The sequence below is a fragment of the Eleginops maclovinus genome, chromosome 3, assembly GCF_036324505.1.
Source record: "Eleginops maclovinus isolate JMC-PN-2008 ecotype Puerto Natales chromosome 3, JC_Emac_rtc_rv5, whole genome shotgun sequence".
Classification (NCBI taxonomy): Eukaryota; Metazoa; Chordata; class Actinopteri; order Perciformes; family Eleginopidae; genus Eleginops; species Eleginops maclovinus.
In genome coordinates, this window is record NC_086351.1 from 7,060,980 (window position 1) to 7,078,146 (window position 17,167).

At 38.6% G+C, this 17,167-nt stretch overlaps 3 protein-coding genes across 3 annotated transcripts; 2 read left to right on the top strand and 1 right to left on the bottom strand.

The window, feature by feature from the left end:
* Positions 1-272: 272 nt before the first annotated feature.
* Positions 273-5,754, top strand: vsig10l (V-set and immunoglobulin domain containing 10 like). The gene is made up of 12 exons (XM_063878573.1): positions 273-502; positions 803-1,132; positions 1,631-1,903; positions 1,998-2,261; positions 2,553-2,795; positions 2,872-3,150; positions 3,897-3,989; positions 4,373-4,594; positions 4,690-4,809; positions 4,915-4,955; positions 5,301-5,387; positions 5,487-5,754. The coding sequence occupies exons 1-12, from the start codon at positions 433-435 to the stop codon at positions 5,559-5,561; spliced, it is 2,097 nt and encodes a 698-aa protein (XP_063734643.1). The 5' UTR covers positions 273-432; the 3' UTR covers positions 5,562-5,754.
* Positions 5,755-10,106: 4,352 nt separating this feature from the next.
* On the top strand, positions 10,107-13,818 carry lim2.5 (lens intrinsic membrane protein 2.5). Its single transcript, XM_063879574.1, has 5 exons — positions 10,107-10,364; positions 11,746-11,958; positions 12,873-13,022; positions 13,147-13,281; positions 13,661-13,818. The coding sequence occupies exons 2-5, from the start codon at positions 11,781-11,783 to the stop codon at positions 13,720-13,722; spliced, it is 525 nt and encodes a 174-aa protein (XP_063735644.1). The 5' UTR covers positions 10,107-10,364; positions 11,746-11,780; the 3' UTR covers positions 13,723-13,818.
* si:ch211-231m23.4 (free fatty acid receptor 3) lies at positions 13,467-16,364 on the bottom strand. Its single transcript, XM_063879573.1, has 2 exons — positions 15,787-16,364; positions 13,467-14,968 (listed from the first exon to the last, which is right to left on the bottom strand). The coding sequence occupies exons 1-2, from the start codon at positions 15,940-15,942 to the stop codon at positions 14,060-14,062; spliced, it is 1,065 nt and encodes a 354-aa protein (XP_063735643.1). The 5' UTR covers positions 15,943-16,364; the 3' UTR covers positions 13,467-14,059.
* Between the last annotated feature and the right edge of the window lie 803 nt (positions 16,365-17,167).

Below are 17,167 nucleotides of genomic sequence, written 5' to 3' on the forward strand. Positions count from 1 at the left end.
GACAGAAATGATGTGCGTATTCAGTGTAAAATGGAACACTAAACAGGTTAAACGTGTTTACTTTCTCACAGTTTTTTTTTACTGCTACCAGCATGAAAACCTTACCTCTTTTCATATTATACAAAACATGTAATCATCACGTGTCTTCACGTGACACGTTATATTTGAGGAATAATGGATTCTTAGCTAAATAGACATGAAGTCGCAACTCTGATGTTAAACTAGATGAGGGGCGTGGCCTCACGTGCACAATCAAGGCTTTGATTCAGCACAGGTGAGCCACTCACGCGCGCTGCTAGCAGACCACACACTGTTCAGTCTCGTTGTCCAAGACACCAAGGACAATTATTCGCTTTTTATGTGCTGGAATATAACTTTTAATATCAAATTAAAACACAAAAACTAACTCGGCTGTCATTCTGTTTCACTAAAATGACGTTACTGGGTGAATTTGCGAAATTATTCGCAGTTTTTCTGGCCATTTTTAGCTTTTCTTTTCAAGGTAAGCCTAAAACAAAATTACAGTTTTTACATTGCATGTTTGCTCTGCTTGTTCCTAGACGATTAAAAGGTTTTCATTAGGAGCCACACAGGAAATGAGCTTTAAATTGTTCTCATGTTGCTAATTATGTTCATTTTTGTTAAGGTTTCATATTCCATGTGTGTGCTTATTTTAGTAGGAACAGACACATACCATATTCCCTTTCCACTATTTATCACATGTATTGCTACATGGATTTAGGGAACTAAGATACATATTTTGGATATTTCCTCCTTCTAACTGATTATACCTTACTGACAGGTGCTTCCTGCCAGCTGGTGGTTACTCCTGCTGATCCTTCTCTGGTGAATGCTTTAGCTGGCAGTAATGTCACTCTGGCTGTGTCCTTCAGCGGGGCCGATGACCCAACTGTTACCTGGCTCATGGGAGACTTACCTGTCGTCACATGGATTATTGCCACTGGTCTCCCCCCAGACATACCAGAAAACAGAAGGAAGGTGCTGAATATTGAGAAAAATGGATCCCTTACCTTTGTCAATGTGACACTTGAATATACCAGTAACTACACCATTGAATTGACAAAATCTGGGCTGGGCAAATCCAGGACTACTTTCACTCTGGAAGTATTTGGTGAGAAATATGATTGTAAAGATGTGCATTTATTGTATGCTTAAACCTATATTAACCTGAATGTACAGTCAAGCTAACCATTAATGTAGGCCAGGGGCTTAAATTAGGAGAGTCCTTGCTCGAAACAAAGCCATTTTCTAACTGAACCTTTATTTTGAACTTATCTGCTATATATGGGCAGCAGTTTGGTAGAAAACATTTTTATTCAGCTACTTCTGGATAATGCTGGAGACATTTCTCTGTATTCTCGCTATCTCCTGGGCGGCTGATGGTTGCGTAATGAACCGTTTAATGTGTTCAAGGAAATCAATAATGCACTTTAAGAATCTTTCAGGCAGTCAGAAAGTTTCACTATTGATTTATTTTCAAGTCTAGATCTTCCATGTAAATGAAATGCACTTTGCCATTTTGGTGCATTTGAATGTAAAACTGATACAACCACGGTGATATACTCTAATCACTTCATCCAACTGCTCTTCTAAATCCTTTCTTTTACAGAACGCATCCAGAATGTTATTCTGAGTGCACAGCCTGATGTTGCCATAGAGGGAGCTGAACGGTTCACTCTGCAGTACAGCATGCTGCAGGGAGTGGTCCAGCAACAGATGTGGTTCTTCAATGACATAGAAATAAAATCCAACTCGCGATACACAGTGGAAGAGAGAAGCCTTGTGATCCTCGGGCCAAACCGGCTCGACAGTGGATCATACACGGTGTTACTCACGAACCCATTCAGCAGTGTGACAACTCGCATAAACGTCACCGTGCTGTGTGAGATAAATAAAATGTATTTTATAGATTGGACCTTTATCATATCCCCTCATTCTTATAAGGCTCCTTTCTATTCTTTGTGATCTTTTTGTAGATGGACCAGAAAAGCCGGTACTGGAGGCTCTTCCAGCTCAGCCTTTCTATTTATCAGGAGATACACTGAATGTTTCCTGCAGAGCTGAAGGGGTCCCACTGCCGACAGCCAAGTGGCTCTTCGGTACTCAGATTCCTGATCAATTCAAAGGAGTCTTAAATCTAACAAATGTACAGTCCAATCAAGCAGGCAATTATACCTGCACGCTGGTCAACGAGCAAACTAAAGAAGAGCTTCAGAGGAGCATCATTTTAAAAGTTTATGGTATGTCAAAAGCATGATTTTACCTGAAACATTTACATTTGAAAGGATTGAGCATGTGTGTTTTTCAGTTTGTATCAATATGTCTGAAATAATCTTGTCTTGCTTACATACGGAAAGACAACTTTCTGTTCTGAATGTACATGGTTACATAAAAATCTCATAGATATACTTTAAGGCTAGTGTTTTCATATATTTAGTAAAGCTATGAGATTGCAGTCTTTTACTATCTTTGCACCTATTGTAAAATGTAACACTAAAAACACATTTTTGCCACATTTTCTCCCTGGATAGAGAGACCGTCAGGCATCCCGATGTGCTCTGTGCAGGCGGTGAATAACGTCAGTCTTCAGTACTCCTGTATGTGGTCAGGGGGAACCCCAAAGGCTGTGCTTTCTTTCCCTACACTGAGCGACACCAGCAGCAGAGTGGAGAACTTCAGCCTGATCTTCAACGCCTCAGATAACCTCAACGGGAAAAATGTTGCCTGCATGGCAGACCACCCAGTTGAACAGAATCAGTGCAGCATCACAGCAAGTAATTCTTACACATATTTGGTTGTTCATTAATGACGTGAGTAGCCAGCCCAGAACAACTTTGTTTTCTTCCACAGATAATCCGATGATGTTCCGTCCTACTGTGAGAACCAAAGTTTCCTCTGATGGAAAGATAGTGGTCACCATCGAGTGTGTGAGCAAGGCCTCGCCTGAAGCTGTGGTGTCATGGTCCCAAGGCAACGAGACATCTCCCGCAGGAACAACATACCAGATCAGCATTAACGCCACACAGCTCCAGATTCGGGATTATAATGTCAGCAACTTCATCTTCCAAAACTACACCTGCACCTGCAGCAACCCGCTGGGCAGCCAGAGGAGGGCAGTTCAGTTACAAGGTGCAGTGTGATGTTTGGTGGTGGTAAAATAAAGCAGGGTTAAAACATAACCAGATACTTAAGTGCTTTAGTACTTCTTGTACTTCTGTTGTAACTTGTCACTGAAGGGCCCATTTAACAGAAAAGGGATTAAATTGTTAACCAATCAACTTTAAGATCAACAGAAAAAGTAACTCATGTGATTGAGATCTATATATGTCTGACTGTCAAACATAATAACATTTAATTATGTCACCTTAGGCTAAGATACATTTTGGGAACCACTTGTTGGCATGTTGTAGACCAAACTTTGATTTGTTATATCGGGCAAAAAATCTGCAGATTAATTCATTTAAAAAAAGAAGGAAACATTTGCTTTTGAAATCAAGGTTTTGTATATATATATATATATATATATATATATATATATATATATATATATATATATATATATATATATATATATATACTTTTGAATACTAAACATTGGTTCCAATAGTTTTAAAAAGTTATATTGATAGTTCAGTCTTCTGATACACACTTCATTATTTGTGCCACTTTCAAATACTGTAAGGATTCTGTTGCCTTCAGCTTCTAATTTGAAACACTTGCATTACCAAAGTAAAAGGAAACAACGGGCCCTCAGAGCTAAGGAATACCTGAGATTGCTCTTTCCCTTTCGAACAAAGCCCTCTAGTGTTGTTATCCTCCCCTCTCTAATGCCCTCTCTTGATCTCCCCCCTTGCTCACAATCCCTCTCTTTCCAGGACCATCCATCTCAGATTTCAGTTTGTTCCGTAATCACAACGGGACCATCATCACGTTGACCTGGGAGGTCCCGCCTACCTCCGTTGTTACCGGTAAAGCAGTGATTCTCCAGGTTCATTTGTTTCTTGCAAGAAAATCTTTAAACAGCACAAACCCAACCTTCCTGTTCTGAATGTGTACATCTCAGAGGAACTCCAGAGTTGAAAACAGACAGTCAACATAGAGCATACGGGTGTAAATATTATGTAATGTGGGAAGCCTCTGGCTGACCAGCGCTGTGTTTTGGGAAAAAATAATTGAAGGGACAAAGTGCTGTGAATGACTAATGTCTGTATTTGTTTTGTCTCCCATCTGCTAGTTTATATGTAAATAAAATAGCACCATAATTCATTAAAAAGGCCTGTAGTGTAGTTTTGTGACCTATCAACTTTTATACTCGTATTATTCAACACAATTGCATGTGCTTTTCACATAGGGTTTGACATCCAACTGAAAGGACCAGACCTTCCAGACAAACATCGTAACAGCACCCAGAATCGAGGCAGTGCAAACACTTTTCACACCATCCATCAGGAACCTGGCTCCATCAGGAGTGTAGACTTTTTCCTCGATCCCAGCTTGACATACAGATTTCGAGTCATCCCCAAAGCTCTTATGACGGAAGGAGAGCCATCTGAGGTCCAGAGAACTGGTCCAGGTATGGCAACTTGTCAGTTAAATGTTGTGTTTTTAAAGCAACCATCTTTCCTTCTGCAGTAGCACCTTCATTGCTTCATTGTCCTGGTGATGTAGGGGAAGGGCTGAGTGGACCTGCCATTGCGGGCATCGCAGCTGGAATCCCCTGCAGTCTGCTCTTCCTCGTCCTGCTGGGCTGCGCCATCTACTTCTGTTTCTACTGGAAGAAGAACAAACGTAGGTGAAAGCTTTGCAAAAAATACCAATCAAGTCTTTTAACATGGTGAAATATTTTCTTAACATTCTGCGTTTTATATTTGTGAACTTTCCTGTGTTTCATAGGTCGGCAGACAAGATATCCAGTGTCTAGAGCAGTGGAGAAGGTTAGAATCACTTTATAACATAATAAAAGCCAATAATATAAAAGGCAACCCATTATTTATGGTTGGTGAGGAGTTTATAAAGCATAACATGTTAATAATTATATAAATGCCATACTGTCTATCATGCGTACAATGTCATACATGTTGTTCCTGTTGGAGGATGTGGAGCTGTTGCTATTTGTTTTATAGAATATCATTTATTCTAATTCTCTCATGGCTCTGTTGTTTGTGAGCTCCTAACCTAAGAGACTTGTCTATCATTATGTGATAGAAAAACCTTTTTCATCTTGAATCTTGTAGTCCGATAATGCATTGAATACTGCTGCTGTTACTTTTCACTCACAGGCAATAACAACCCATAAAGAAGTGACTCCTCACAACCTGCTGACTGGAGGACTGAAGTCTCCTCCTGACTACAACAAATTAAACCTGGTAATCTTTCTAATAAAAGATGCACAAGTAGAAAAATGCTTCTTCTGGTCCATTTTTGTTGATTTTATTGAAAAACAAACGGTCTGTTTCTTGTTCCAGAATCCCTCTGAGAGATCAATGGCGCTCCCCACATTCGTCCCTCCAGCTCCTGTCAGAGTTGCTACAACTGTCTGATGTGTATATTATTTTTGTACTATATTTTATATCTGAAATGTTTTATTGTAAGATATTTTAATAACTTGTTTAACATAAATTACTATCAGTCTTATATTTATTTGTGGATATTTTATCTGTATAATCTGCTATTTTAAACTCACATTAATTTGTAATTTATTTATTCCTAATAAATCTAAGTATACGCCCTGTCTGTACACTTATTTGGTTTATTATGAAGGAAAGTTGAACTTTTTCCCTCTCACTATCTTTACAACCATGCTGTTCTTCTTGGCCACACAGAACTTTATTGGAACGTCATGCACAATGCTTTATGATCATCCCTCTGATAAATTATTTTGCTCTAGGTGTATATTATTATAGGGCTGTAATTGATCTTTGCCTTTCTTTTGAGCAATTTGAAAAATATTTAGTTATGTATAAAATGGGGGAAAAAAACATTTGCATTGAAATACAAAACCAGGAATTAGTTGTATTTGTGCTGCAACACGTTTCTCGGTGAATCACCTGTGTAACATATTTTTGCATTCTGCAGTTTGAATAATTGCTTCATGTAAGTATACATATTTACTTTTTACATTTGATATGCTTTGTATGTGTTTAGTTGGAGTTTTGTTATACATCATTTGTCACAAATTGTGTTGCTATAATACCTTTCTCTACATTCTCTTTTTTCAGCATGTTGCAATACAAATCATCTTAGTAACACTCTGAGAGATTGCACCCTATTTTCATCAAATGTCTCCATTAGGTTTAAGGACTGATAAGGATGAGAATTGATTGTCCTTTCAGTCAACAATATGCATGATTTGACAGCGATGTTTTAACATATCTTTGAGTTAAAGAAATCTTGTGATTATTTCATTTAATCCACGATAATTAAGCATCAGCAGCACTACACAAGAAGTGGTTGGGGGGAAAAAAACTATAACCAAGGTAAAAACTGTTTTACATTGTAGTATTAAATTACGCAACTAAATGTTAGAAATATTTCAAATATGTTAACACTTCAAATGCATTTAAAAGAGAAACTTATTAGAGTATTAACTAGCCTGCATAATGTTAATGCTTACCGTGGGGAAAAAGTAATTACTGGGCTTTCCAGAGAGTCTCACTTCCTCGTACCTCAAAGTTTGTCTACTAGAAAAAAAAAAAACATTTATTGGTGTTGATTTAAAGCGTTTGTGTTCATCATACTTGATCTGCGGCTGTCTGTGGATTCATTCCTTGCCGTGGGTTGAAAGATAAACATACAAAGCCTCTGTAAAGATGTCTGATCTGTTTTTGTTTTCTCCATCATTTTCTGTTGTACTCATCATGCTATAGCCTACAGTGTCTTACCATTACATCCTATTATTCTCTTTCATTTGCTTGCTCTTTCATCAGCCACATCTCAGTTTCCAGTGATGTGTCAGGTAGCTAACTTCACAGTGTGTCCTTGGATCACCCCTTGTTGTCTGTTATCAGTATTCCAAGATCCTTCTCAGTACTGTCACGGCATTTATTTATCCACAGCAGCACACAGACACATAACAAAGAAGGCATTTAGAGGTAGAGCTCAACTGCTCAACATTGCCCCCTGTAGTGAGTGACACTGTTGATCACTATCAAGTCAACCCAGCACAATGAAATTGATGATCTCAGATAGAAAAATGTTGTACCATGTCTAAATGCATTAAAGTAAATAACCTCTTTTTAAACAAGTATTCAAAATCCTGTTTGTTGGGACATATTTTAATAATTTTCTTTTTTTTTCTAAGTTATTTTTTGGGGCCTTTTGCCTTTAATCGGATAGCAGAGTGACAGGAAAGTGGGAGAGAGAGTCGGGGTGGGATCCGGAAAGGACCACGGGTCGCCGGCATACGGTGCAGGTGCCCCAGCCAGTTGCGCCACGGCCGGGGCCATATTAATTTTAACCTTTTTTCCACATGTTTTACTCATCATGGAGAATCATCATATTGAAATGGAAATATTGTTTTGACATTGGAAATCATATCCACCTATTAAAGCAGTCACACGTACAAAACACATGTACATCCATTTATTCGCAAAGCAACATGGAATGAAATACAAAACCAACAACATTATATTAAAAGAATGTAAACTCAGGGGCCACCAAGCCAATCACATTTTCTGCAACACACACTTTAAGGCTTTAAGGACGGCAGTGGGCCAACCAGTAAACAGTACCAAGTATGACCTATGAGTGAGAGAGGAACAGCACATGTATTACCCTGATCCATCTTCTGTTGTGAGGAAACACATAAAGCTGTCAGATTTTTCCATCACGGTGATCGGATGCTTTTTATATAAGTTCAGCAGATGGTGCTATTGTGAAGTGGTAAACTCATACTATCACATCCGGATTCTGAATAGCTGTTCGTAAAATGGATATGGAATATACTTATATAAATATAGATCATGATGAGAAGTCATAAAGCTGCATGGCTAACTAAATGTTGATAGCAGATTTATTGTAGAGTCTCAATCCACAGGGATTCCATACTATAACACATTACAAACACAGGACTGGTAAAAGCCAGCTATAAGTCCAAAACAGATTGGTATGTCTTAAAAAACATTATTATGAATACCCACTGCCTGTTAAAAATGTATTCATTTGAATGATTAGTTTCCTTATGCAGCTTTTGTTTAACTTACATATTCAGGAAATGAGGAAGTGCTCATGAAAGTTCTGCAAATTGTGACATTGATGATAAAGTGTCTGTTTATCTAGACAGGATCTGGAAGATCAGTTATACTTGTGGTGTTTCCTGCAGTTGCAACAATGTACTGACATTATATACTGTATGTATTTTGTTTCCTTTTTGTACTCCATTTCTGCCATCTCTGTATCTCTCTAGAAAGGCAGTGGTTCAGTTCAGTGCAAATGTTTCATTAGCATGTGCTGCCGATGGTAAATTATCTGTCGGCTGCTTCCTGTGGAGGTCAGTAAAGGTTATACGTAATTCTGATTAACAGATCATAGTGTCCATCTCTTTCTCTCTGTCTCAGATAACCAGCGATCATGACGTACATATTTATTATTTAATCTAATAGTATTTTTAGTTGGTTGATTTGACTTGGTGCTTTGTTTCATTCCTTCTCTATTTTAAATGTTTTTGCACCACCAACGGGGGAAATGCAGATTATATTTTTCCCTGAACAGTCAATATAACATTTACACACTCCATATTTATACCATATTTGAGTTGAGTTTTGGTTTTGTTTTTTAGAACACTTTGTTAAAGAGCATACTTTTTACACAAATGAGGAAGCTGATGTATTCACAGTAGGGGAATGAGTCATTAAGGTGCAAAACTAAACACAAGAGTAAGAAGGATACTGTACTGCTAGAGTTCTTACCAAACACCCTAATAGATGCGTGCAGTTTAAAGACTGAATCTAAATCTAAAGAATCTAAATGCTGATTTTGTATTAATATACAAATATAAAAATGTAAGAAATATTGAAATAGCCCTTTTTTTAATGCATCACCTTGGAAATAAGCCTGGTACCTTGTGTTTTTATCTTTGGCATAATGCGTTATCAAGCAAGGTATGCTTATTGTGTTGTTAAATAAATCAAATTACCTTCAGAAATCCCTTATGTGGAATAATTATGCAGTTAATTACAAAAGATGGCATCACTGCTCCGGTGTCCCAGAGGGCATTTTCCTGAATATTAACACAGACCATCTGACATGTAATTAGCTGTGCTCAAATTACTTTAATAACCTCAAATAACCCATCGATTGGAGCAGCTGTTAGTGTTTTAATGAAGCCATGTGATTAACATTGCTATGTGTGTATAATGTTTCTTGTTTGTGTGTTCTATATGCGTTTGTCCAGCAGTGGCTTAGTCAGTAGGGGCTTGGACTGGGAATCGTAGGGTCGCCGGTTCAAGTCCCCAAACAGACATGAAATATGGAAAGTGGACTGCTACTTGGAGAGGTCCCAGTTCACCTCCTAGGCCCTGCTGTGGTGCCCTTGAGCAAGGCACCGGACACCTCCAATCCCCCCTCCCCATTGCTCCCCGGGCGCTGCGCAATAGCTGCCCACTGCTCCTAGGACTAGGATGGGTTAAATGCAGAGGACCAATTTCACTGTGTGTGCTCTGCTGTGTGCATGTATGTGACAATAAAGAGGGTTTCATCCTCCGATTCTATCTATCTATTCTATCTATCTATGCCATATAGCTTGCATTACATTAACATTTTGTCTGATTTAGTATAGGGTGGCCTTCTACTGTCAGTGTTTCTGCAATGGTGTTACATATTCAGAGTGAACATGTTAAGCACACTGTTTTTTTAAGCAGCTCTTTGATCATGGGTCTGTTCTAAGCGTGTCCCCATAACCACACCCCAGCCACACTGAAAGAAAGTGTGTGCTTCAGCATGTTCCATTGACCACTGCAGTACTGCAAGCCTTTGCACATCCACAGTTCCAGAATGCCATATAGAACAACAGACGGACTGCAGTGCAGCGACCTCGTATACCAGACCCTCCCCCATCACCATCCATCGCCCTCCCCTCTCCCCTGCCCCCCAAAATACTCCCATGTAGTTCAGTGTGAAAGAGTCACGTGGCTTTTGGCCCACCAGCTCAAGTGCATTTGTTCTGTGCTGATTGTTTTAGAGGATTTTGCCTCCATCAACAGAAAAGTGGAGGGGATAACTTTTTGGAATTCAGCCTAGGGCTTCCTCTTTGACGTTTCGCTCGCTCCCAGCTTGCACTCTCTCTCACTCTTTCCCTGAGGAAAGGCTGGTACTTAAGAGGTTTGATTTATCCTTCAGGAATTCAGGTAAGATTATGTTGGTTGTTATGTTAATTGCTGATGCCACTTAGATTAGGGATACAAATAAATAAACTAGAATGCATATCAGAACATGTTAAAGTGTATGTCTCACAGGTGGGCCTAGAGGGCTTCCACCATGTGAGAGTGACAGGCTTTCAATACATAGCTCGCCTTAACCACACACACTGTGCCTTTTTTTGCATAATTGTTTTTGTTTATGACATAATACATGATTTCTAACGGTTTCATGCCATTTTTCTGGTTCCTTTCATGTTCCTCGCACAGAACCCCTGCACAAGAGTATGGATGATGCACATTATCTCTGAAAGTTTAGAGCTAAATGGATGCGGTTGGCACTGATGCTTTACATGTTCTGCTGTGAAAAGCTCATTTCTCTTGACATTTCATATCAATCTTTTGTTGTCAATCTTAAAAAATCAGACTAAGTCTAGATACGGTACGGGAGACATGGTTTAACCTAAAGGACATCTTTGAGGAGTTGCAGTAATATCTCAAAAGTGATCTATTTTTTTAATAAGCTTCTATCATTGTTTTTCTTTGAAAACCTTGATCAATATTTCATTTTTTTTAATTTGTATAATCTATTGCTCTATTCATGTTCAAAGAGACAGACAGACAGACAGAGAGAGAGAGAGAGAGAGAGAGAGAGGGAGAGAGAGAGAGAGAGGAGAGAGAGAGAGAGAGAGAGAGAGAGAGAGAGAGAGAGAGAGAGAGAGAGAGAGAGAGAGAGAGAGAGACCACATGTAGCTATGAGCTGAATGTATTGTTGTTGGTGTGATTACTCCAGTCCAGCAGCTCTGAGTGATATGCAAAGCTTGACTAGCTCTAAAATCCTTGTGTATCTTCAGGCAGCTCTTTGAATAGGGAACTGCAGCAAGCAGACTACTGTTTCTGCAATTATATACTGAAACAACTGAATTAATAATACATCTCTTTGCCCTTTCACAAAGAGTCTACCAAAATGACTCAGTATTTGGGGAAATGCAGTGGTATAAATTCAACACTGTTGCCAGACAGAGAAGTAATGGTCAGAGTGAAGCAGTAAAAATGTTGCTTCAAGCTCCTAGTCCTGCTGGGTGAATCTAAACAGGACATGTAAATGACTTCCCTTCATTAGATTTGTATATTGTGGTGTTTTAACTTTAGCTCAAAGTTAAGCCACCATTTAAACCTGCGGCAGTGTTTACCTATATCACAGCAGACTGACTACAGTTTTTCCCTGCCTCTGCATCCTCTCCTCAAGCCATTCCTCTCTCCTTATTAAATCTCCTACTGAGAAAGCATTAAGTCTAAAGCTACAAACCCTGTTAAAAAGAATACAAGTACACTTGCAACACTGACTTCCATCTTTTTGTCTTCTGCACAGTTCATTAAGCCTAAACCACTTTCCCAGTGTCACTCATGATGCACAGCTTCATGGGAGGGGGCCTCTTTTGTGCCATAGTGGGAAACATCCTGTTGGTGGTGTCCACAGCCACAGACTACTGGATGCAGTACCGTCTGTCTGGCAGCTTTGCCCATCAGGGCCTGTGGAGATACTGCATGTCTGGCAAGTGTTACATGCAGACTGACAGCATTGGTAAGTGGAAATACATTCTTCTTTCCCTAAAAAAAACCCCTTCTGTCTCCACAAGTCAATAACTTTCAGTTAGAGTAAATGACAGCAACCAACCTGGAACACATTTCACATCTTCTACCTAACCATACGAGTCTGAAGTCATGCTGGCAGCTCTGTCAGGCTGTATTTAGCTAAATGCTAATTTCAGCATGCTAGCATGTTCCCAAGGACAATGCTAATGTGCCGATGCTAAGCATGAATAATGTTTACCATGTTAACCAGCTTGTTTGCATGGAAAGTTATTTGTTTGCTACGTTTTTGGTCGAATAGTGATGGATAATTAACGAAAAGACAGGCGAACACAGTCATTAGGAACATCTTCTAGAAACCATGAATTTCTGTTGGAATGTTTTAGTGGTGGATTGACCCACAGACACTGATATACATTTTCTTGAGACACGCATATCTGGCTACACATTTAAATACTGATATATTAAAGTATGAAGTAAAATCAATAAAACATTATTTGAAGTTTTACATTATCATTGCATTTAACTGTAAGGGACTATGCTATGTAGTGCTATTTTAATATCTCGTAACTACATTTTGTAGCTTGTCTAAGTGGAAATAGGCCTGCTTACTCAGTTGTGTATCATACATGTAAATATTTTTTGGCACAGTAACTACACTGCTAGATTAATGAGCCAGGACCTCAAAATTATAACTCCATATTTGATTTAATTATCAAAATGTTCAAGTTAAAGGGAAAAGTTATGTGGAATAAAGGGCCTCAAGTTAAAGTTGAAATAGATACATTTCCGACGAGTTTTCAAATGACCATCAGTACAGTTTCGTATGAAAACGTTCATGGAAAATGAAAAGTCTGTGATGGCTTACATATATTCTATATCATATATTCTTTCTCTCTCCTACAGCCTACTGGAATGCCACTCGTGCTTTCATGATCCTTTCGGCCATGTCATGCTTTGCTGGCATCATCGCAGGAATCCTCTCCTTTGCCCACTTCTCGGCATTTGAGAGGTTCAACCGCTCATTTGCTGCCGGGATCATGTTCTTTGTTTCAAGTGAGTCATGGATACAATTAAACAAATAATGTCATATTTATTTTGTTTCCATCACATCTGCCACTCTTATTTAATTTATATATCAATAATCTTAATATGTGTCACTCTCTGCCCATTATGCCAGCTCTCTTTGTTCTGCTTGCAATGGCCATTTACACTGGAGTGACTGTGAACTTCCTGGGCAAGCGCTTTGGGGACTGGCGCTTCTCTTGGTCCTACATACTAGGCTGGGTGGCACTGCTCATGACCTTCTTTGCAGGTTTGTTCAAATGAAATAGTAAAGTAAAGTTTGATTTAAATACTTTCTATATCACTTTGACTCTTATTTTGAAATATTACATTGTTATTTGCAAACAGAAAAAACGTTAGAAATCTAAATTACACACATGAAGCACATGAACACAAACAGTTACATTTTCTATTTTATTAACAGAAATTGCTTGGTTAGTACAGACATTTTAGCTTTTATTTTTTACTTATACCAACAATACATTTTCAATTTCACACATCAGAAAAATGAGAATATGTCTTGCTATATGAGAGAATATGTCGTGCTGTCAATCCTTGTGTGTTACAGGACAACAGATTGTTATAGTGCCATAAACTGGTGGTAACATGACCTATGCTTTGTTTTGCAGGTATATTCTACATGTGTGCCTACAGAATGCATGAGTGCAGAAGAGTGGCTGGCCCACGTTAAAGTTAACGGGAAATAATGTGTCAATGGTGCCAAGAATACCAATTCCCTTCCACCAAAAGAGAATTAACTGTAAAATAATAAAAATTTGGAATTTTGCATATGCACCAAACATACCTTGTGGTTTTTTCATACGATATGTTAGTATGGAAAGCAGGTCATATACTTTGAGCAGGATGTCATAACTTTAACAAAATATTTGGATTACCTAGCAAACTTCTTAGACGTGGTTTCATTAAGGAACTAAACTATTAAAGCAACCTGTAAAGCATTACAAGTTCCAAAATAAGAATCATTATATACAATACAACAGTAATATTTCAGCTGTGTGTTATTATACTCAGCTAGAGATTGTGGGCTCTTTTCCTGAAACAGTGAATACATGCTTCTTGAAAATCAACTTTTTACCAATGCACTGGAAAGTGGAGGAGGAAAAGTAGTAGATGATGGGATCGATACAGGAGTTCAACGTGCTAAGCAGCAAGGTGTAGTGCCTCCATGAGGGGCTCTTACCCTGAAAGAAACTAAATAAATGAGAAAGGTTGTACGGCAGCACACAAATGAGAAACACAGCTACAGTCCCAGAGGCCATGCCGATGGCCTTCTGCTTCTGCATCGGTGATATCCTCGGGCGACTGTACAGGATCAAGATGCAGCGCAAGTAGCAGTAAACACAAATTAAAAGAGGTATTAGGCAGAGCACGAAGAACATCTCCAAACGTACAGGGAGGAGGATCATCAGTTGCTTCTCACTAAAGCTTTCATAGCAAACGCTGGAGTCCAAGCTGGACAGGGATGGTTCGTGCTGAATGACGAAAGTGATACTGCAGTGTGCGGCTGAAATCAGCCAAATAACAACACTAATAATTATCGCATACACAGGTTTCTGTAGCTGATGATAGGTGATGGGGAAAGCTACTGCAATGTAACGAACCACACTGACTGCCATTAGCAGCAAGGAGCTGGTGTAGATTGTTGAGTAGAAGGTGAAGGAAGTGATGGAGCACAGGAAGCTGGGTAAAGGCCATTTCATGCCTGACACTGCCTCATGCATCTTGAGAGGAAGGATGATCAAAAAGAGCAGGTCCGAGACCGTCAGGTTGAGAAGCAGGATGTCTGTTGGAAGGGGCCTGGAGTGGATCTTGACGCTGAAGGCATAGAGAGCCAGGAGGTTTGTTGGGAGGCCAATGAGAAAAGCAATGATGTATACTGAGAGAATGACCTCACCCTTCACTTGTTCCATTTTACGCTATACCAAAGAAAGAAAAAGAAAACGGAAATCAAAACATAAACGGTCACAGAGACTGTTGGTCAAGTTAGTTCTCAGTTTTTATATCACTGACAAGGTATTTAGCAGTTAAATATGACAATGAGCCCATGGTCAAAATAAGAAACACTCCTGATACATAATGCATTATGAAGGAATATTTGTTTCAACAACCACATCATTGGGAACAGAAGACGGGACATTTTGAATTTGGGTTGTATGAGGTACCTATCTATAGTCAGTGTAATACCTAAAGTACAGTCAAGTGCGAGCTGATTGGAAGCTATGGACACTAAACAATGGATTGCTGAGTTTTTGGGCAGAAGAAAAATATATTTTAAGAACCTAAAAAAGGCCAACCTATAAAAATCACTATCAAAATATTCTCAATGTTTCTGCTAGACAGCCTTTTATATTGTTGAACTAAAACCCTAATATCCATCAATTCCCCTTTTGAAGCTACCAGTCTCATTTGACAAAAAACAGTAATTCCACAATGCAGACGATGGGAATTACTTCTCTAATGCTGCCTCAATTATTTAGTTGGTTTGTGTAATTATGCTTATTTGTTGACTGTTAAGTTGATCATTAAACATAGTTTTTTTCAAAGTAGTCTTAAGATAGAGGATAGATAACAACATCAGTCACCGAGTACCTCATACAAGCCCTCCATTATCACAGAACAATTTCAAAGAAATAAACCATAGCTCTCAAGCTCAGGTTCCAAAAACCAGATGTGAATTTTCAGTAGCAAAGATAATCTGAATTGTTTGATTATACAAATAAATGTATTTACTTACATATACTGGAAGTTTTCTCAAGTTGCCTTCAAAAATAAAAAAGACACTAAAGTGTAGGGCTGTTTGTCTTATGTGCCTTTCCTCAAAGAGGATATATTTCAAAGATGATCTGATATAAACCTCCAGAAACAGCAGGAAACAATTAGTCACTCTCATTTCCGGTATACTGCTCTTTTTTCTACACTGAGCAATGAACACACACCAATGAGTTAATATTAACCAGAATGCAAAATGGAAGCTCGTGTTATTTGAGGTCCCAGTGGATCTCTCCAGTAATAAAATCCTGACATAACAATCATGTTTGAATTTTATGAAGACAGAAGCCTGCTTTTATTTGCAGCTATGCATACACTATAAACTCAGATCACGGGTCATTACAGATCAACAAATTATGTTTCTATATCATCATAGACACAAAACTAATAATGGCAATCCTTACAAAAGCTATCTCATTTGATTCTTTTGAATTTGGTGTTACTATTTTACCCCAGCTAACAATATGATCTATGTATAGAGTTTTAAAATCTTTAATGCTACTTTGAGTGACACGTGTGCCAGGGCATAATTTAGTCATGAGTCTTAGTCTCTGCACCTTTGCTTGTGGCTGTATTTTGCATCCTCTTCAGTAAGCCTTTTTGTTATTCTGCTGCTGTTGAGCTCTGGTTTTTATTCTCATATCTTCCACAAATTCATTGTCATAAACAGCAGAAAGTCTATTGTCATCACAGCTTCTATCTGGTCTGCATGGTGATAGTATGTCCTCATCTTGAAATCTGATTGAGAAAGAGAGAGAGGAAGGGGGAGACAAAGAGGGGTAGGAGGAGAAGGGGGTAGATGAAAACCAACTTGGACTACTTACATGTAAAAAAATCTATCAGTTTTCTCAGTTTCCACCTCATCAATATACATATATTGGGAATAAAATGATTTTATTTACCTTTGAAAGTTCCCATATCTCTCTTCTTGTTCTGCAATGCCAGGTAAGCTTTGTTCCCTTTAAAAAAGAATGGGAACACTTGATTTGAATTTAGCCATTTTTAATACATAATAGTCAACTGATACATTCAAGTTTTATACCTTAAAGCCATATCAGTGTTGCACATAAAGTGTGTTTGCGGTCTGTTGATGACACAACAACAATAGAACGATTATTCACAGCTCTACAGGTATTCTGTATGACAAAGAGGGAAGTCTACCAACCTGTTTCTAGATTTTTTCCTGCAAATTAACATTGCAATTCCAAGTAGCAAACCAATTCCTGGGATCATTAAAGCGGACAGCCAAATATACATGGAGGCTGTGAATGAAAATATATAAATACACAAAATACTCTTGATCTGCCTTTGGGTGCAGTTTGGGAAAACACTACTTACATCTTTCT

Coding starts and splice junctions, on each gene's coding strand:
- si:ch211-231m23.4 (XM_063879573.1), bottom strand. CDS start 15,942: ATGAGAGTGACTAATTGTTTCCTGCTGTTTCTGGAGGTTTATATCAGA. Junction 14,969..15,786: donor TGAGAAAACTTCCAGTATAT/GTAAGTAAATAC, acceptor TCTTTGGTATAG/CGTAAAATGGAACAAGTGAA.
- vsig10l (XM_063878573.1), top strand. CDS start 433: ATGACGTTACTGGGTGAATTTGCGAAATTATTCGCAGTTTTTCTGGCC. Junction 503..802: donor TTTTAGCTTTTCTTTTCAAG/GTAAGCCTAAAA, acceptor CCTTACTGACAG/GTGCTTCCTGCCAGCTGGTG. Junction 2,796..2,871: donor TCAGTGCAGCATCACAGCAA/GTAATTCTTACA, acceptor TTTCTTCCACAG/ATAATCCGATGATGTTCCGT.
- lim2.5 (XM_063879574.1), top strand. CDS start 11,781: ATGATGCACAGCTTCATGGGAGGGGGCCTCTTTTGTGCCATAGTGGGA. Junction 11,959..12,872: donor CATGCAGACTGACAGCATTG/GTAAGTGGAAAT, acceptor TCTCTCCTACAG/CCTACTGGAATGCCACTCGT. Junction 13,282..13,660: donor GCTCATGACCTTCTTTGCAG/GTTTGTTCAAAT, acceptor TTTGTTTTGCAG/GTATATTCTACATGTGTGCC.